General features: G+C 49.7%; 2 protein-coding genes across 5 annotated transcripts in view; one reads left to right on the forward strand and one right to left on the reverse strand.

Moving 5' to 3' along the window:
• Positions 1-7,926, forward strand: part of LOC110496519 (biotinidase) — a 29,342-nt gene extending 21,416 nt beyond the window's left edge. The window contains exon 8 of the mRNA XM_036953242.1: positions 7,907-7,926. The gene's annotated coding sequence lies outside the window, so the exon portion shown is untranslated. The remainder of the gene's footprint in view (positions 1-7,906) is intronic.
• Positions 1-19,700, reverse strand: part of LOC110496518 (serine/threonine-protein phosphatase 6 regulatory ankyrin repeat subunit A) — a 58,035-nt gene that overhangs the window by 6,788 nt on the left and 31,547 nt on the right. For 3 of the 4 annotated variants that reach the window (XM_036953241.1, XM_036953240.1, XM_036953239.1), the window contains 20 exons: positions 17,021-17,128; positions 16,840-16,944; positions 14,156-14,234; positions 13,949-14,063; positions 8,918-9,064; positions 8,695-8,763; positions 8,343-8,480; positions 8,154-8,265; positions 8,027-8,053; positions 7,831-7,905; positions 7,463-7,664; positions 7,272-7,359; positions 7,036-7,153; positions 6,467-6,686; positions 6,243-6,330; positions 5,838-5,921; positions 4,338-4,486; positions 4,165-4,247; positions 4,002-4,084; positions 3,761-3,852 (listed from right to left, as the gene is read on the reverse strand). In XM_036953241.1, coding sequence (XP_036809136.1) covers positions 3,761-3,852; positions 4,002-4,084; positions 4,165-4,247; positions 4,338-4,486; positions 5,838-5,921; positions 6,243-6,330; positions 6,467-6,686; positions 7,036-7,153; positions 7,272-7,359; positions 7,463-7,664; positions 7,831-7,905; positions 8,027-8,053; positions 8,154-8,265; positions 8,343-8,480; positions 8,695-8,763; positions 8,918-9,064; positions 13,949-14,063; positions 14,156-14,234; positions 16,840-16,944; positions 17,021-17,128 — 2,182 coding nt within the window. Of the gene's footprint in view, positions 1-691; positions 773-3,760; positions 3,853-4,001; positions 4,085-4,164; positions 4,248-4,337; positions 4,487-5,837; positions 5,922-6,242; positions 6,331-6,466; positions 6,687-7,035; positions 7,154-7,271; positions 7,360-7,462; positions 7,665-7,830; positions 7,906-8,026; positions 8,054-8,153; positions 8,266-8,342; positions 8,481-8,694; positions 8,764-8,917; positions 9,065-13,948; positions 14,064-14,155; positions 14,235-16,839; positions 16,945-17,020; positions 17,129-19,700 lie in introns of all 4 variants that reach the window. The other variant, XR_005037511.1, reaches the window with a different exon arrangement.

The following is a 19,700-nucleotide window of genomic DNA, read 5'->3' on the forward strand; positions in this document are numbered from 1 at the left end:
GCCTGTCATCGCGTGACTCCAAGTTTACATCGATATGATGGGTTATTATAGCAATATTTGTGCCGATATTTCTCACATAATTCATTTTACCCACTCAAAAAGATCCCACCTTGTCGAGGGCATTTTGTTTTGTCGACATTTGCAAAGTTTACTGACATATTTTCTGTTTCCATCGGGCCGGTCATGTAATTTATTTTATCCAAGATGTACTTTACGGGCATAAAAAGGTTGGCTGGAAACATGATTTGTGAGTAACTATTATTGTTCACAATGGATACAAAATAAAAAGGCTTGACTTACTGTGGTGGTGATTTACAGCTGCAATGTTACTTTTTGGGCAACCACCAAATTCACATAAAGGTGAGTTATAGAGCTGTCATTCTTCACTGAAAGCAAGTCTAAGAAGCGGTAGATATTTTCTGTGTGTGCTATTTCTATGCTTCCCATTCTTAAATTTAGTTTTTGCATCTAACTTTCAGTTTTCTACACCAGCTTCAAACAGCTGAAAATACTTATTTTTGGTTATGAAAAACATATTTCACAGCAGTTCAGATGGTACAATCATTCTTGTTTTGTCACAAACAGAAATTAGGCGAGCTATTTGAATTTTAGCAACAAGGAAACAGCAGAGAATTTCTGCGTAGTGCAGCTTTAAAGACTAAAGATCTGACATCCCCAAATGGGCACTTTCCTGCAGCAGGCCAGGTAGGGTTCAGAAAACATGGGACATCAAATAAACTGGGACAGCTTCATCTGAAGTTTATTTCTTGTTCTGAAAATCAAAACTATTGTTACTACGCCCTTGCAGAGAAATCACATTACTTCATTGGTGTGACAGAGGGTGGCAGAGCAATCTTCAAACAGGGAGCTCACCCTCAAAGCACATAGATCAGTGACATAGCCTTTTTCCCTGTTTCGATGTTAAAGCTATCAAACTGTCATAAATAATCCACTGTGTAAAAATTGTGATGTATGTGCATTCTATGTACTGGTGCATCAAAATAAAATAAGTTGCCAGTCTAATGTTTTATTTTGTACATTTCTGAAATCCTCAAGATTTTTCCTAATCACACAAAATGGAATTATCATTGGGGTACAATTAGGACTGTCCCAGTTTATCTAACCTGCTGTCCTAGTTTATCAAATGCAAATTGAAAATATGGTTTTGGTTCAGGGTACACAAATGGGTGTGTCATGCAGTCTGTAAATATGATAAACATTTGTCATTTTTGAGTGATTAGGAAACATCTTGAGGATTTCAGAAATGTATCACGTGTTGGGCTAATATGTTGGATAGATGTTGAAACGGATTACAGGAGAGGGAAATGCAAAAAGTGTCCCACGTATTCCCAATTCCCCCTATTATGCGTGCTCAGGCATGCGCAATCATTTTTCGGGAGACAGGTGAGTACATTCTGGACAGACTCAACTATATCTTCGCTACACACCCCTCCCCTTCCTCGTATCAACATTTCACATTTTTATTAAATCAATTATATTTCAGATCCTTGTCACCAACAGCTGCAACTCAATCAGCTAGGTCTATTGCCCCGCAAGCTGCCCAAATCTGCGGCCTTTCCAACTAGGCATCCCTGCTGGGGATTTGAAACAATACACAGCAATTTTGTTAAAGAAGCTAATGATCATCATGCTCTCTGGTGAACTATTTCATTTATTTATGTATATACAAGTAATTATATCATTTTGGCAAATGTAGAAAAATGTACTTTAGGGGAAGTTTAGCAGTAGCTGATTTTCAGGGTTTGAACAGCAACAATGATTAGTCTTAAGTCTTTGTCAGGTATCAGGACTATAAAGCCAATGCAACTGCATGTTTTACAAATGGTAAGCTACCACGGATGGGCATTCATAAATGTGCATTGCGGGCTGACACTGAAGGCCAGGGTTCCCCAACTGACGGTCCGGGGCCGAATTTGACCCGCGGGTGATTTTATTTGGCCTCCCAAGTTTTCTGAGCATTTTTTATTTTGGAAATCTGTTCCAAAGTATAACACATAAGAGAGAGATATGTGATCATTAACACATGTAAGCAAAGTGTCACCCTCCCAGCGGATTACGATGGGACGGCTGCCCGCTGCCAGGGTTTCCTGTTGCAGTTGAAGTTATACCTGGGAACCTTCCACCCGGCTCCTTCGAGCCGTAAGAGGGTGTCCGCCCTTGTCTCATGCCTCTCGGGGAAAGCCCTGGAGTGGGCCAATGCCATGTGGGTGGAAGGAGATGCGGTACTGTACCACTTTGAGGAGTTCACCCATAGTATCTGGGCAGTCTTCAACCACCCGCCCGAGGGCAGAGCGGCGGGTGAACGTCTTTTCCACCTGCGGCAGGGGACGAGGAGCGCACAGGAGTTCGCTTTGGACTTTCAGACCCTGGCCTCCGGAGCGGGATGGAACGGCCACTATCGCTGCAGTTTGCGCGAGGATGTCCGTCGAGAGTTGGCCTGCAGGGACACCACTCTCACCTTCGACCAGCTGGTGGACCTGTCCATTCGGCTGTGCGCCTCCTAGGCACCTGCTTGGGAGGTAAGCTACACCCCTTACCCATTCCACAGAAGCCATGGTCACACCTGTCGATCGATTTCCTGACTGATCTCCCCCATCACAGGGAAACACCACGATCCTGGTTGTTGTGGATTGTTTCTCTAAGTCCTGCCGTCTCCTCCCGCTGCCCGGCCTACGGCCCTAAAGACTGCGGAGGCCAGTTTGTGGGGTCATTTAAAGTCCTGAGGAGAGTGAATGAGGTGAGTTACAGGTTACAACTTCCCCCCATTACCGTATTAACCCCTCATTCCATGCGTCTCTCCTCAGGCCGGTAGTGGCTGGCCCGCTCCAGGAGTCTGAGGTGCGGAAGGTTCCTCCTCGGTGTACTCCGTTCGTTACATACTGGATTCGAGGCATCGGGTGAGGGGCCTTCAGTACCTCGTGGACTGGGAGGGGTACGGTCCGGAGGAGAGATGCTGGGTTCCGGTGGAGGACGTGTTGGACCCTTCAACGCTGCAGGAGTTCCACCATCTCCGTCCGGATCGCCCTGCGCCTAGCCATCCGGGTCGTCCCCGAGGCCGGTGTCGGCGCACTGCTGGAACAGCGCATCAAGGGTGGGGTACTGTCATGACTTCTACCGAAGTCGGTTCCTCTCCTTGTTCGGGCGGTGTTCGACGTCACCGGTCTTCTAGCCATCGCCGATCCATTTTTTTATTTTACATTTGTTTTGTCTTCCCACACACCTGTGTGTTCCCTCATTACGTGTTGTGTATTTAACCCTCTGTTCCCCCCATGTCTTTGTGTGGTATTGTTTGTTTGTAAGTGCTTGTGCACATGTTGACTGGTGCGTGTCGGGTTTTGTACCCAAGTTGTTATTTCTTGATGCCGTTGGTTTTGTATTAAACTGCTCCGTCTAATACTTAGTTCTGCTCTCCTGTGTCTGACTTCCCTGCCACCAGTTACGCACCCCTTACACAAGCTTTGAAATTGTGTTTAATAAAATCTGTTTTGGCTTCTTGCGGTCAATTTAGTTTACAAATAAATCGTAATTATGGGCCGCAGCTGAATCTAGTTGATGAACCCTTCTGTAGGCTATAGCCTAGGCTACCATTCTACTCTGCAGGGATAAGAGGAGGGTTGCAATTTTTGGTGTCTCGCCTTTCGCAGCATACTGGCCAGGACCGGGCCTGTGTATGCTTGCGTGTCAGTATGTGTGCTTGTAGAGTTTGAGGGTGAGTGTGTGACAGTATTATGATACTGACCGTTCTCATCCACCGCTAGAACACTGGCTCCTTTCCCCAGCAGCTCCTGAACTACTACGGTCAGACCATTCCTAGCTGCTACATGGAGGGGCCTGAGGCCGCGAGAGAGAGAGAGGAGAAAGAGGGAGAGACAGACACACACCTGCAGAGTGAAGTCATACTAGCCTAATAACATGCTAACTAATAACACTATGTTGGGTTGTGGTGTGTTCCAATTCCGAAAATCATTTGGGGTACGTACGTCTGTAGAGAAGTGTTGGTGCAGTTGATAAAGTTTCTGTCTGATATCTTCTCTAGTATCAACAACGCACTGGTCTCATGGCCCTGATGGTGAGAGAGAGAGGGTAAAACATTTAACAAACAGTCATTTGATTAACCATATATGGTGCATGTGTGAGTATTACCTTGCTACAGGCCAGGTGAAGAGCTGTGTTCTTGTTAGTATCCTGTAGTGTGAGGTCTGCCTTAGCACTGCTCACCAACACCTCTATATGAGAGAGAGAGACACCAGAATAGGTAAGGTGTGAGGGATAGGTAGTAGGGAAGGAGAGGAGAAGCATAGAGAGTGTGTACTGACCCACAGCGTTGGTCTGTCCGTTGTGCGCTGCCATCATCAGTGGCGTGGTCCGTGTGTGTGTGTCGGAGGTGTTCGCCTGAGCTCCGTGACTCAACAACAAGGACACACACTCCACGTGGTCTGAGAATGCTGCCGCATGGAGGGGAGACCTACAAAGGGTGACAGCAGTCACTGTTACACACACTACCTCACGTTCTGCGAGTCTGTTGAGGGGCGGACCTCCCAACACGCCCCCAAAAAAACTCAGTCGGGTCTCGACTTAGAGGGGCTCGTACCCATAGGCTCTGACATCCAGGGGGCCCACAGTGATTTTATTTACTCTCACTAAGATATCATATTAACATGGTCATGGCAAAATTCATGGCAACATTTGGAAAATTGCAGGAAATTTGCTTTAAACTGCAAAAATGTCTCAACGCTATGGCAAAATGTGTAGTTTCATGAAATTAACTATAAAACTGCTACATTTTCTCTGCCCCATTGCAAAATTAGTAGAATTGCATGAAATTTGTTCAATCTTCTCTACGCCCCATTGAAAAACAACAAGAGGGTGGGGTTCACCGACAAGATGGGGGGGCCATAATATGTTTTGCCCGTTAGGTACAACATTTCAATTAGGGCCCCCAAAAGACTAGGGCTGTGTATGTGTGTGTGTTTAATAATTTGTGTGTAATTAAAACACTACTGGACAGTTTATTAGGTACACCATCATATTCACAAAAATGGATCGCTCCTACAGACAGCGAGTCACATGGCCTTGGATTACTATATAAAGCAGGCAGACAGGCATCCAGTTACTGTTTGATTGAACTTTGAAATTGGGCAAAACCAGTGACTGAAGCGACTTTGAGCGTTGTATGACCGGTGCTAGGCACACCGGATCCAGTACCTCAGAAACAGCCGCCCTCCTAGGCTTTTCATGTACGACAGCGTCTATCGTTTACAGAGAAGGGTGCAACAAACAAAAACATCCAGTCAGCGGCAGTCCTGTGGGTGAAAACAGCTCGTTGATGAGAGGTCGAAGGATAATGGCAAGAATCGTGCAAGCTAACAGGCGGGCCACAAACTGACAAATAACAGTGCAGTTCAACAGTGGTCTGCTGAACGGCATCTCGGAACAAACAATTTGTCGATCCTTGTCACGGATGGGCTATTGCAGCAGACGACCACACTGGGTTCCACTCCTATCAGCTAAAAACAAAAAGAAGCAAATTCAGTTGGCACACAATCACCAACACTGGACAATTGAGGACTGGAAAAACATCGCCTGGCCCGACAAATCCCGGGCCCTGTTGCGTCACGCTGATGGCAAAGTTAGGATTTGTCCATGTACCCATCCTGCCTAATACAGGCTGGTGGCGGTGGTGTAATGGTGTGGGGAATGTTTTCCGAAGAAGTCAGACTGTTCTGGGGGCAAAGGTGGGTCCGAGCCAGTATTAGATGGGTGTACCTAATAAACGGTCCAGTGAGTGTATATATGCGTGTAATAATGTGTCTCACCTGCCCTTGGTGTCTGTAGTGTTGACTATAGCAGAACCCAAAGAGTTGATCAACATCTCAGCGACTCCCTCGTTGTCATTCATACTGAAACAAGCAGAGAGGAAACACTTTCTTTCTTCTTCGGGGGTAGATCATCTTTAAAATTGCAAGTAGATTGAGGCTTCTATCAATGTCATTGTCTGCATCATTTCCAATCACACTTTTACACTCATTTAATATTTTATTTACATCCCGATGTAACACAAATGACACCTTTTTAGTGATCATATATTTATTTAGGTGGTCATAGACATACTAGGACCTGTGAATCTCAGCACACAAGTGACTGACTGGGTTCGAACCCTCAATACGGTGTTAGCACCCTGCGCTTAAGCCTAGGCATTAGTTGTGAGAGTTGAGGCTTACACGGCACAGTGCAGAGGGCTGAAGTGGTTTCCCTGTGTCTTCTTGAACACTTCCTGTTCCAACAACAACTCTACACACCCATCATAACCTGGAGCGAGAGAGACAGAGAAACATTCAAGAGTAAATCACCGTATTGTCTACATATAATTCTAGTTTATCATTCATTCAGATCAGTTAACCAACATGAATCTGATGATTCTCTAACGCTGTGTGTACATGTTTACCATTGTAGCAGGCCCAGTGCAGCGGTGTGTATCCGTGGTTGTCGATAAGAAGTGTGTGAGTGTGCAAGGCATTAGCAGCCTGAAGTAGTGCTCCCAGCACCCCCGTGTGTCCGCAAGCTGCTGCCAGGTGTAGCGGAGAGCGCCCTGCCCGGTCACATACACACACACTCGCCCCACGCTGCAACAACGCCTCAACACACTCCTCATGACCCGACACCGCCTAGAGAAACAAAACAGATCATTAAAGGTGTGTGTTCTTGTGTCTGTGAGTTTGTATGTGTGGTGTGTACGGTGTACAGTGCATTCAGAAAGTATTCCGTTTTTCACTTTGTCATTATGGGGTAGTGTGTAGATTGATATGGGGAAAAAACGATTTAATCCATTTTAGAATGAGGCTGTAACATAACTAAAACGTCAAGGGGTCTGAATAATTTACAAATGCACTGTATGTGTATATGGTGTGTGTGTGTGTGTGTGTGTTTTTGTGTTTGTGCTTGTGTGTATGGTGTATGTGAATATATAGTGTGTGTGTGTGACTGTATAGGAACTAGGGAGTTTGTGTGTCTCACCCCGCGGTGTAGTGCAGTCCTGCCCCAGTGGTCTTTAGCCTCTACGTCAGCTCCTCTACTCAGTAGAGAATACACACTCTCTGTGTGTCCGCTCAGTACCGCCAGCATCAGAGGGGTCCTACACACACAATCAATATATTTACCAATCACTCAATCAATCCATCATTGATTAATCAGGCAAATCTAAAAGTAGCTAGCTCACACAGTCAATACATTAGTCTCTCACACACACTTACTGTCCGTTGGCGTCTTGTACATCTACAGAGTTGTGTGTGTCTGTGTTGTTGATGAGAAGACGGAGACAATCAGAGTGGCCGTTCATCGCTGCAGGAGGAGACACACTCAGGGTTAGGGAAAAAGATGGGTATGCAATGTGTGTGTGTGTGTAGTCATTGCGTGCCTGCTGGCTCTCATATACATATAATACCTGCAACATGTAAGGCTGTCCTCTTCAGCGTGTAATCCTTGGTGTGTGTGTGAGCTCCATGGTGCAGTAAAAGTGACACACACTCCTGGTGGCCCCTGGAGCAGGCTAGGGAGAGCGGGGTCCGGCCCTCAGGGGTCCGAATGTCCACCTCCAACAGACCAGCAGCCAACACCTCCAACACGCCACAGTGACCATGGTACGCCTGGAGAATACACACCAATCAATACAAATCCATATATTTATCACAGTGACCATGGTACGCCTGGGGAACACAGCAATCAATACAAATCTATATATTAATCACAGTGCTTCCCAAACTTCCTTGCATTGTGCCCCACGTAAAGCAGCGGAGTGTGTGTGTGACTCACCGCGAGGTGAAGGGGGCTGATGAGGGCGTGGTTATCAGAGTCACTCAGGATGTCTGTACCAGATGTCTCCATCAGCTGAGAGAGAGAGAGAGAATGCCTTCGTTATTATTCTCTAAAAAGCTAGAACATTAGAACAAGCAGCAGAGGGTACTCCTCTCCCATGTCATCAGACCACTAATGTTGTCCAGCTACTTACCACATCTAGAGGAGTCTCCCTGGATATCTGAAAAACAAGACGACAGAATGTCAAACCCAGTCACTACTTGTAGTGGGAAGTAGGTAATGGTGTCCGGGTAGGTCATGTACGAGCAGGATGTACTAACCAGTTCAAGGCAGAGTGTGTGTCCGTATGCCGATGCATAGTGGACTGGGTTGTAGCCCTGTCGGTCTCTGATCCCTGGGTTGGCATCGCTCCTCAACAGGTACTCTACACACCTGACACACACACACACACAGAGGGTCAGACAGGACAGACAAGACAGACAACTACTACTACTACTACTACTACTAACTTTCCCTCTGTGCCAGCAGCAGCGTAGTGTAGAGGAGAACAGCCCCTCTCATCCAGCTCGTTGACTCCAGCACCAGACCCCACCAGGGCAAACACACACTGAGATTTACTGTTACAACAGGCATAGTGAAGAGGAGTCCTAGAGAGAAGAGTGTTACTGTCACAACAGGCATGGAGTCCATTTGCTTTTGTTTAAGAAATGTTTTGCAACAGAATCGACATAATGAATACACCCCTGGAGAGAAGAGGATGAACAATACTTCATCTTCTTTACATAGAACGGAAAAATGTCTTTATGCAGGCATGTACACACACAAACACACAAAGGCTGAACGTAAAGCTGAACCACTGACCTTCCAAACCTGTCCTTTCTGTTGAAATCTGCTCCTGTATTCAACAACAGATTCAAACACTCCAGGTTCCTGATGGAGAGAGGGAGACCGAGAGAGAAAGAGAAAAAATGTATTGTACAGTAGAACATTGGATAGAACAACTAACTGCAGAAAGGACTTAAAAATCCAAGAGCAAAGGACAGAGACACGAAAAAGGGGAGGGTTTAAAGAGTTGTTGTTTCACCCTCCTGCAGCTGCAGCATGTAGACATGTCCTTCCAAAGTGGTCAGGAGTGTCTATGTGGAAGTCTGAGGAGAGCAGTTTCCTGCAGCAGTCAGAGAAGCCACTGAGAGCTGCCAGATGGAGGGGGAACATGCCATGGACGCCACGCCTGTAACAAACATCACGTCAGCGCTGCTTAGCCAGGTGTGTGTCACAGTGATAGTCTCCAACTCCGTCTAGTGAGTGAGTGTAGACTTAGCGGAGTTGTCTCCATGTGTGATAAGTCTGTCTGTGTGTAAACACACAGTACCAATCAAACGTTTGGACACGCCTACTCATTCAAGGGTTTTTCTTTATTTTTACTATTTTCTACATGGTATAATAATAGAGAAGACATCAAAACTATGAAATAACACATGGAATCAAGTAGTAACCCCCAAAAAGTGTTAAACAAATCAAAATATATTTTATATTTGAGATTCTTCAAAGTAGCCACCCTTTGCCTTGATGACAACTTTGTCACCTGGAATGCATTTAAATGAACATTTGTGCCTTGTTAAAAGTTCATTTGTGGAATTTCTTTCCTTCTTAATGCATTTGAGCCAATCAGTTGTGTTGTGACAAGGTAGGGGTGGTATACAGAAGCCAGCCCTATTTGGTAAAAGACCAAGTCTATATTATGGCAAGAACAAGCAAAGAGAAATGACAGTCAATCATTACGTTAAGACATGAAGGTCAGTCAATAAGGAACATTTCAAAGACTTTTGAAGTTTATTCAAGTGCAGTCGCAAAAACCATCAAGCGCTATGATGAAACTGGCTCTCATGGGGACCGTCTCAGGACATGGAAGACCCAGAGTTAACTGTAAGTTCATTAGAGTTACCAGCCTCAGAACGTGTAGCCCAAATAAATGCTTGAAAGAGTTCAAGTAACAGACACATCTCAACATCAACTGTTCAGAGGAGACTGTGTGAATAAGGCCTTCATGGTTGAATTGCTGCAAAGAAATCACTACTGAAGGACACCAATAATAAGAAGAGACTTTCTTGGGCCAAGAAACATGACCAATGGACATTAGACCGGTGGAAATCTGTCCTTTGGTTTGATGAGTCCAAATTTGAGATTTTTGGTTCCAACTGCTGTGTCTTTGTGAGACGCAGAGGAGGTGAACGGATGATCTCCGCATGTGTGGTTCCCACCATGAAGCATAGAGGAGGGGATGTGATGGTGCTTTGCTGGTGATACTGTCTGTGATTTATTTAGAATTCAAGGCACACTTAATCAGCATGGTTACCACAGCATTCTGCAGCGATATGCCATCCAATCTGGTTTGCACTTAGTGGAACTATGATTTGTTTTTCAACAGGACAATGACTCAACACACCTCCAGGCGGTGTAAGGGATATTTGACCAAGAAGGAGAGTAATGGAGTGCTGCATTAGATGACCTGGCCTCCACTATCACCCAACCTCAACCCAATTGAGATGGTTTGGGATGAGTTGGACTGCAGAGTGAAGGAAAAGCAGCCAACAAGTGCTCAGTATATGTGGGAATTCCTTCAAGACTGTTGGAAAAGCATTCCAGGTGTAGCTGGTTGAGAGAATGCCAAGAGTGTGCAAAGTTGTCATCAAGGCAAAGGGTGGCTAATATATTTTTATTTGTTAAACAGTTTTTTGGTTACTACATGATTCCATATGTGTGTTTCATAGTTTTGATGTCTTCACTATTATTTTACAATGTAGAAAATAGTAAAAATAAAGAAAAACCCTGGAATGAGTAGGTGTGTCCGAACTTTTGACTGGTTTTGTATATATACACTACCGTTCAAACGTTTGGGGTCACAGAAATGTCCTTATTTTTGAAAGAAAAGCACATTTTTTGTAAATTGAAATAACATGAAATTGATCATAAATACAGTGTAGACATTGTTAATGTTGTAAATGACTATTGTAGCTGGTAACAGCTGATTTTTAATGGAATATCTACATAGGTGTACAGAGGCCCATTATCAGCAACCTTCACTCCTGTGTTCCAATGCCACGTTGTGTTAGCTAATCCAAGTTTTTCATCTTAAAAGGCTAATTGATCATTAGGAAACCCTTTTGCAATTATGTTAGCACAGCTAAAAACTGTTGTTCTGATTAAAGAAGCAATAAAACTGGCCTTCTTTAGACTAGTTGAGTATCTGGAGCATCAGCATTTATGGGTTCGATTACAGGCTCAAAATGGCCAGAAACAAAGACTTTCTTCTAAAACTCGTCAGTCTATTCTTGTTCTGAGAATTGAAGGCTATTCCATGTGAGAAATTGCCAAGAAACTGAAGATCTCATACAACGCTGTGTACTACTCCCTACACAGAACAGCACAACCTGGCTCTAACCAGAATAGAAAGTGGGAGGCAAGTTCAGCCGTTTCCAGCTACAATAGTCATTTCCAGCATTAACAATGTCTACACTGTATTTCTCTCATCAATTTGATGTTACTTTCATAGACAAAAAAAATGAGCTTTTCTTTCAAAAACAAGGACATTTCTAAGTGACCCCAAACTTCTGTACGGTAGTGTGTATCCATCTATCTATCGATATACAGTGCATTCGGAAAGTATTCAGACCCCTTACCTTTTTACGTCACAGCGTTATTCTAAAATGGATTACATTTTTTTTTTTATCTCAAACTACACACATAATGACAAAGCAAAAACAGGGTTTTTAGAAATGTTTGCAAATGTATTAAAAATAAAAAACAGAAATGCCTTATTTACATAAGTATTCAGACCCTTTGCTATGAGACTCAAAATTGACCTCAGGTGCATCCGGTTTCCATTGATCATACTTCAGATGTTTCTACAACTTGATTTGAGTCCACCTGCGGTAAATTCAATTGATTGAATTTGGAAAGGCATACACCTGTCTATATAAGGTCCCACAGTTGACAGTGCATTTCAGAGCTAAATCCAAGCCACGAGGTCAAAGGTATTGTCCGTAGAGCTCTGAGACAGGATTGTGTCGAGGCACAGATCTAAGGAAAGACACCAAAAAAATATCTGCAGCTTTGAAGGTCCCCAAGAACAGTGGCCTCCATCATTCTTAAATATAAGAAGTTGGGAACCACTAAGACTCTTTCTAGAGCTGGACTGAGCAATCGGGGAAGAAGGGCCTTGGTCAGGGAGCTGACCAAGAACCTGATGGTCACTCTGACAGAGCTCCAGAGTCACTCTGTGGAGATGGGAGAACCTTCCAGAAGGACAACCATCTCTGCAGCACTCCACCAATCTGGCCTTTAAAGTAGAGTGGCCAGACTGAAACCACTCCTCAGTAAAAAAAAAGGCACATGACAGCCCTCTTGGAGTTTGCCAAAAGGCGCCGAAAGGACTCGAAGACCACGAGAAACAAGATTATATGGTCTGATGAAACTAAGATTGAACTCTTTGGCCTGAATGCCAAGCGTCTAGAGGAAACCTGGCACCATCCCTACAGTGAAGCATGGTGGTGGCAGCATCATGTGTGGGATGTTTTTCAGCAGCAGGGACTGGGAGACTAGTCAGGATCAAGGGAAAGATGAACGGAGCAAAGTACAGAGAGATCCTTCATGACAACTTGCTCCAGAGCCCTCAGGACCTCAGACTAGGGCGAAGGTTCACCTTTCAACAGGACAACGACCCTACGCACACAGCCAAGACAACGCAGGAATGGCTTCAGGACAAGTCTCTAAATGTCCTTGAGTGGCCCAGCCAGCGCCCGGACTTGAACTTGATCGAACATCTATGGAGAGACCTGAAAATAGCTGTGCAGCGACGCTCCCCATCCAACCTGACAGAGCTTGAGAGGATCTGCAGAGAGGAATGGGAGAAACTCCCCAAATACAGGTGTGCCAAGCTTGTAGCGTCATACCCGCGAAGACTCGAGGCTGTAATCTCTGTCAAAGGTGCTTCAAAAATGTATTGAGTAAAGGTTCTGAATACTTACGTAAATGGTGATATCATTTTTGTTATTTGCTGAAATGTCTAAAAACCTGTTTTTGCATTGTGATTGTGGGGTATTGTGTGTAGATTGATGAGGGGAAAAAACGTTAATCCATTTTAGAATAATGCTGTGCCGTAACAAAATGTGGAAAAAGTCAAGGTGTCTGAACACTTTCTGAATGCACTGTATATACACTTAACACAAATATAAACACAGCATGCAACAATTTTAATGAGTTGCTGTTCACAGAAGTAAATCAGTCAATTGAAATAAATGTATTAGGCCCTAATATATGGATTTCACATGACTGGGCAGGGGTGCAGTCATGCGTGGGCCTGGGAGGGCATAGGCTCACCCACTTGGGAGCTAATTAGTTTTCTCCCCAAAAAAGGTCTGTATTACAGACAGAAATACTCAGTTTCATCAGTTGTCCAGGTGGCTGGTCTCAAGACAATCTTGCAGGTGAAGAAGCCGGATGTGGAGTTCCTGGGCTGGCGTGGTTACACTTGGTCTGCGGTTGTGAGGCCGGTTGGATATACTGCCAAATTCTCTAAAACGACGTTGAAGCCGGCTTATGGTAGAGAAATTCACATTCAATTCTCTGGCAACAGTTCTGGTGGTTATTCCTGTAGTCAGCATGCCAATTGTACTCTCCTTCTAAACCGGAGACATCTGTGGCATTGTGTTGTGTAACAAAACATAACATTTTAAAGTGCAGTTGTGTAATGATCATGCTGTTTAAACCTTCCTACAATTGAGGAGTAGAAAAACATTGCCTGTTCCGATGAATCCCGTTTCCTGATGAATCATGCTGACAGGCAGAGTGAGAATATGGCTTAAGTAGCCTGAGTCCATGGACCCATGTTGCCTGGTGTCAACAGTACAGGCTGGTGGTGGTGTAATGGTGGGGAATATTTTCCTGGCACACGTTAGGTCCCTTGGTCCCAACTGAGCAATGTTTGAACACCACATAGTATCTGAACATTGTTGCTGACTAGGCTCATCCTTTCATGGCTACAGGGAGGTCCGACACAATAATAGATGGGTGTACCTAATAAACTGGCCACTGAGTGTATTTGTGTGTGTCTTACTTGGCGGTGTTGGCTCCGTGTGTGAGCAGAGTGTTGATCAGTAACTGGTGTCCGTAGCGAGCAGCGATGTGAAGAGGAGAGTTCCCATTCTTATCCTCACAGTCCACCTCCGCACCTGCACAGACAGACAAAGAGCAAATAGTAGAGTGTTTGAAATATTAATAGACCAATGGCAGTGTGTGTGTGGTGTTTTGGGGCGGGCCTCACCGTTTTGAATGACAGCCTGAGAACGAGAGAACCTTCCATGGACGGCTGCCATGTGGAGAGGGGTCTTCCCATCCTTACTCTGGAGTGGGGAAAGAGAGAAAGAAAGAAAGATATTTCATTCTGTTTGTCAGAAGAGTTAACTATTAGCTGTGATGTTCAGGACTGGGTGATGTTCCCTGTGTTATAAACCTTCCTATTCAGATCAGGACTGGGTGATGTTCCCTGTGTTATAAACCTTCCTATTCAGATCAGGACTGGGTGATGTTCCCTGTGTTATAAACCTTCCTATTCAGATCAGGACTGGGTGATGTTCCCTGTGTTATAAACCTTCCTATTCAGATCAGGACTGGGTGTGAACTCTAAAGGTCTTATGGAAACTGTCCCTGAGCAACTTGCACCCAGAGGGGTTCTATGCTTCTCTCACCCCCCCCCCCCCCCCCCCCCCTACCGCCCTGAGCAACTTCAGCTCTTCTCTCACCCCCCCCACCCTACCGCCCTGAGCAACTTCAGCTCTTCTCTCACCCCCCCACCCTACCGCCCTGAGCAACTTCAACTCTTCTCTCACCCCCCCACCCTACCGCCCTGAGCAACTTCAGCTCTTCTCTCACCCCCCCCCCCACCCTATCGCCCTGAGCAACTTCAGCTCTTCCCTCACACCTTCCCACCCTACCGCCCTGAGCAACTTCAGCTCTTCTCTCACCCCCCCAACCCTACCGCCCTGAGCAACTTCAGCTCTTCCCTCACACCTCCCACCCTACCGCCCTGAGCAACTTCAGCTCTTCTCTCACACCTTCCCACCCTACCGCCCTGAGCAACTTCAGCTCTTCTCTCACCCCCCCAACCCTACCGCCCTGAGCAACTTCAGCTCTTCCCTCACACCTCCCACCCTACCGCCCTGAGCAACTTCAGCTCTTCTCTCACACCTCCCACCCTACAGCCCTGAGCAACTTCAGCTCTTCTCACCCCCCCCCCACCCTACCGTCCTGAGCAACTTCAGCTCTTCTCTCACCCCCCCACCCTATAGCCCTGAGCAACTTCAGCTCTTCTCACACCTCTCACCCCCCCACCCTAAAGCAACTTCAGCTCTTCTCTCACACCTCCCACCCTGAGCAACTTCAGCTCTTCTCTCACCCCCCCACCCTACCGCCCTGAGCAACTTCAGCTCTTCTCTCACCCCCCCACCCTATAGCCCTGAGCAACTTCAGCTGTTCTCTCACACCTCCCACCCTACAGCCCTGAGCAACTTCAGCTCTTCTCTCACCCCCCCCACCCTACCGTCCTGAGCAACTTCAGCTCTTCTCTCACCCCCCCACCCTATAGCCCTGAGCAACTTCAGCTCTTCTCACACCTCTCACCCCCCCAACCTAAGCAACTTCAGCTCTTCTCTCACCCCCCCCCCCACCCTACAGCCCTGAGCAACTTCAGCTGTTCTCTCACACCCCACACCCTACCGTCCTGAGCAATTTCAGCTCTTCTCTCACACCTCCCACCCTGAGCACCTTCAGCTCTTCTCTCACCCCCCCCACCCTACTGCCCTGAGCAACTTCAGCTCTTCTCTCACCCCCCCACCCTATAGCCCTGAGCAACTTCAGCTGTTCTCTCACACCTCCCACCCTACAGCCCTGAGCAACTTCAGCTCTTCTCTCACCCCCCCCACCCTACCGCCCTGATCAACTTCAGCTCTTCTCTCACCCCCCCACCCTACAGCCCTGAGCAACTTCAGCTGTTCTCTCACACCTCCCACCCTACAGCCCTGAGCAACTTCAGCTCTTCTCTCACCCCCCCACCCTATAGCCCTGAGCAACTTCAGCCCTGCTCTCACACCTCTCACCCTAAGCAACTTCAGCTCTTCTCTCACTCCCCCCCCCCCACCCTACAGCCCTGAGCAACTTCAGCTGTTCTCTCATACCCCACACCCTACCGTCCTGAGCAACTTCAGCTCTTCTCTCACACTCCTCCCACCCTACCGCCCTGAGCAACTTCAGCTCTTCTCTCACACCTCCCACCCTACTGTCCTGAGCAACTTCAGCTTTTCTCTCACACCTCCCACCCTACCGCCCTGAGCAACTTCAGCTCTTCTCTCACACCTCCCACCCTACCGTCCTGAGCAACTTCAGCTCTTCTCTCACACTCCCCCCACCCTACCGCCCTGAGCAACTTCAGCTCTTCTCTCACACTCCCCCCACCCTACCGCCCTGAGCAACTTCAGCTCTTCTCAAACACCTCCCACCCTACCGCCCTGAGCAACTTCAGCTCTTCTCTCACACCTCCCACCCAACCGCCCTGAGCAACTTCAGCTCTTCTCTCACACCTCCCACCCTACCGTCCTGAGCAACTTCAGCTCTTCTCTCACACTCCCCCCACCCTACCGCCCTGAGCAACTTCAGCTCTTCTCTCACACCCCCCACCCTACTGCCCTGAGCAACTTCAGCTCTTCTCTCACACTCCCCCCACCCTACCGCCCTGAGCAACTTCAGCTGTTCTCTCACACTCCCCCCACCCTACCGCCCTGAGCAACTTCAGCTCTTCTCTCACACTCCCCCCACCCTACCGCCCTGAGCAACTTCAGCTCTTCTCTCACACCTCCCACCCTACCGCCCTGAGCAACTTCAGCTCTTCTCTCACACCCCACACCATATGTCCCACTACTACCCTGTTGGCCTAGGAGAAGTGTGTGTGTGTACCCTGATGTTGACATTAGCTCCGTTCCCAAGCAGTAGTTCCAGACACAGCGCCCCCTGGCGGGAACAGGCTGAGAAGTGCAGCGCAGACAGACCCCTCTCATTCACCTGTTAGAGAGAGATAAAGTTACAATATACACACCAACACACGCACACCAACACACGCACACACACAGATGTGTACCTGGTTGATGGAGGCTCCAGCCTCTATGAGTTCGTTGACCACCACATCCTGGCCATTATAACTGGCCATATGGAGAGCAGAGTTACCATAAATATTACCCTGGTTTATCTAGAGAGATGGAGGGAGAAGGCGGGGAGAGAGAGAGGGAGGGCGGGGAGAGAGAGGGAGCGGGAGCGAGAGAGGGAGCGGGAGAGAGAGAGGGAGCGGGAGAGAGAGAGGGAGCGGGAGAGAGAGAGGGAGCGGGAGAGAGAGAGGGAGCGGGAGAGAGAGAGGGAGCGGGAGAGAGAGAGGGAGCGGGAGAGAGAGAGGGAGCGGGGAGAGAGAGGGGGAGCGGGGAGAGAGAGGGGGAGCGGGGAGAGAGAGGGGGAGCGGGGAGAGAGAGGGGGAGCGGGGAGAGAGGGGGAGCGGGGAGAGAGGGGGAGCGGGGAGAGAGGGAGCGGGGAGACAGAGGGGGAGCGGGGAGAGAAGGAGCGGGAGAGAGAGGGGGAGCGGGAGAGAGAGAGGGAGCGGGAGAGAGAGGGGGAGCGGGGAGAGAAGGAGCGGGAGAGAGGGGGAGCGGGGAGAGAGGGAGCGGGGAGAGAGGGAGCGGGGAGAGAGGGAGCGGGGAGAGAGGGAGCGGGGAGAGAGGGAGCGGGGAGAGAGGGAGCGGGGAGAAAGGGAGCGGGGAGAAAGGGAGCGGGGAGAGAGGGAGCGGGGAGAGAGGGAGCGGGGAGAGAGGGAGCGGGGAGAGAGGGAGCGGGAGAGAGAGGGAGCGGGAGAGAGAGGGGGAGCGGGGAGAGAAGGAGCGGGAGAGAAGGAGCGGGGGAGAGAGGGGGAGCGGGGAGAGAAGGAGCGGGAGAGAGAGGGGGAGCGGGGAGAGAGGGAGCGGGGAGAGAGGGAGCGGGGAGAGAGGGAGCGGGAGAGAGGGAGCGGGAGAGAGAGGGAGCGGGAGAGAGAGGGGGAGTGGGGAGAGAAGGAGCGGGAGAGAGAGGGGGAGCGGGGAGAGAAGGAGCGGGAGAGAGAGGGGGAGCGGGAGAGAGAGGGGGAGCGGGGAGAGAAGGAGCGGGAGAGAGAGGGGGAGCGGGAGAGAGAGGGGGAGCGGGGAGAGAAGGAGCGGGAGAGAGAGGGGGAGCGGGGAGAGAGGGGGAGTGGGGAGAGAAGGAGCGGGAGAGAGAGGGGGAGCGGGGAGAGAAGGAGCGGGAGAGAGAGGGGGAGCGGGGAGAGAGGGAGCGGGAGAGAGAGGGGGAGCGGGGAGAGAAGGAGCGGGAGGGGGAGTGGGGAGAGAAGGAGCGGGAGAGAGAGGGGGAGCGGGGAGAGAAGGAGCGGGAGAGAGAGGGGGAGCGGGGAGAGAGGGAGCGGGAGAGAGAGGGGGAGCGGGGAGAGAAGGAGCGGGAGAGAGAGGGGGAGCGGGGAGAGAAGGAGCGGGAGAGAGAGGGGGAGCGGGGAGAGAAGGAGCGGGAGAGAGAGGGGGAGCGGGAGAGAGAGGGGGAGCGGGGAGAGAAGGAGTGGGAGAGAGAGGGGGAGTGGGGAGAGAAGGAGTGGGAGAGAGAAGGAGTGGGAGAGAGAGGGAGCGGGGAGAGAGGGAGCAGGAGAGAGAGAGGGAGCGGGAGAGAGAGAGAGCGGGGAAAGAGCGGGGACAGAGAGACAGAGCGGGGAGAGAGCGAGAGAGACAGAGCGGGGAGAGAGAGCGGAGAGAGAGCAGGTGGGCGGGGAGAGACAGAGCGGGCGGGCGGGAGAGAGAGCGAGGGCGGGGAGAGAGCGAGGGCGGGGAGAGAGCGAGGGCGGGGAGAGAGAGCGAGGAGAGAGAGCGAGGGCAGAGAGAGAGAGCGAGAGCGGGGAGAGAGAGCGAGGGCGGAGAGAGAGAGCGAGAGCGGGGAGAGAGAGCGAGAGCGGGGAGAGAGAGCGAGAGCGGGGAGCGAGAGCGGGGAGAGAGAGCGAGAGCGGGGAGAGAGAGCGAGAGAGACAGAGCGGGGAGAGAGAGCGGAGAGAGAGCAGGTGGGCGGGGAGAGACAGAGCGGGCGGGCGGGAGAGAGAGCGAGGGCGGGGAGAGAGCGAGGGCGGGGAGAGAGCGAGGGCGGGGAGAGAGAGCGAGGAGAGAGAGCGAGGGCAGAGAGAGAGAGCGAGAGCGGGGAGAGAGAGCGAGGGCGGAGAGAGAGAGCGAGAGCGGGGAGAGAGAGCGAGAGCGGGGAGAGAGAGCGAGAGCGGGGAGCGAGAGCGGGGAGAGAGAGCGAGAGCGGGGAGAGAGAGCGAGAGCGGGGAGAGAGAGCGAGAGCGGGGAGAGAGAGCGAGAGCGGGGAGAGAGAGCGAGAGCGGGGAGAGAGAGCGAGAGCGGGGAGAGAGAGCGAGAGCGGAGAGAGAGAGCGAGGGCGGAGAGAGAGAGCGAGGGCGGAGAGAGAGAGCGAGGGCGGAGAGAGAGAGCGAGGGCGGAGAGAGAGCGAGGGCGGAGAGAGAGAGCGAGGGCGGAGAGAGAGAGCGAGGGCGGAGAGCGAGAGCGGAGGGAGAGGGAGAGAGCGGGGAGAGAGAGCGAGAGCGGGGAGAGAGAGCGAGAGCGGGGAGAGAGAGCGAGAGCGGGGAGAGAGAGCGAGAGCGGGGAGAGAGAGCGAGAGCGGGGAGAGAGAGCGAGAGCGGGGAGAGAGAGCGAGAGCGGGGAGAGAGAGCGAGAGCGGGGAGAGAGAGCGAGAGCGGGGAGAGAGAGCGAGAG

The sequence above is a fragment of the Oncorhynchus mykiss genome, chromosome 18, assembly GCF_013265735.2.
Source record: "Oncorhynchus mykiss isolate Arlee chromosome 18, USDA_OmykA_1.1, whole genome shotgun sequence".
Taxonomy (NCBI): domain Eukaryota; kingdom Metazoa; phylum Chordata; class Actinopteri; order Salmoniformes; family Salmonidae; genus Oncorhynchus; species Oncorhynchus mykiss.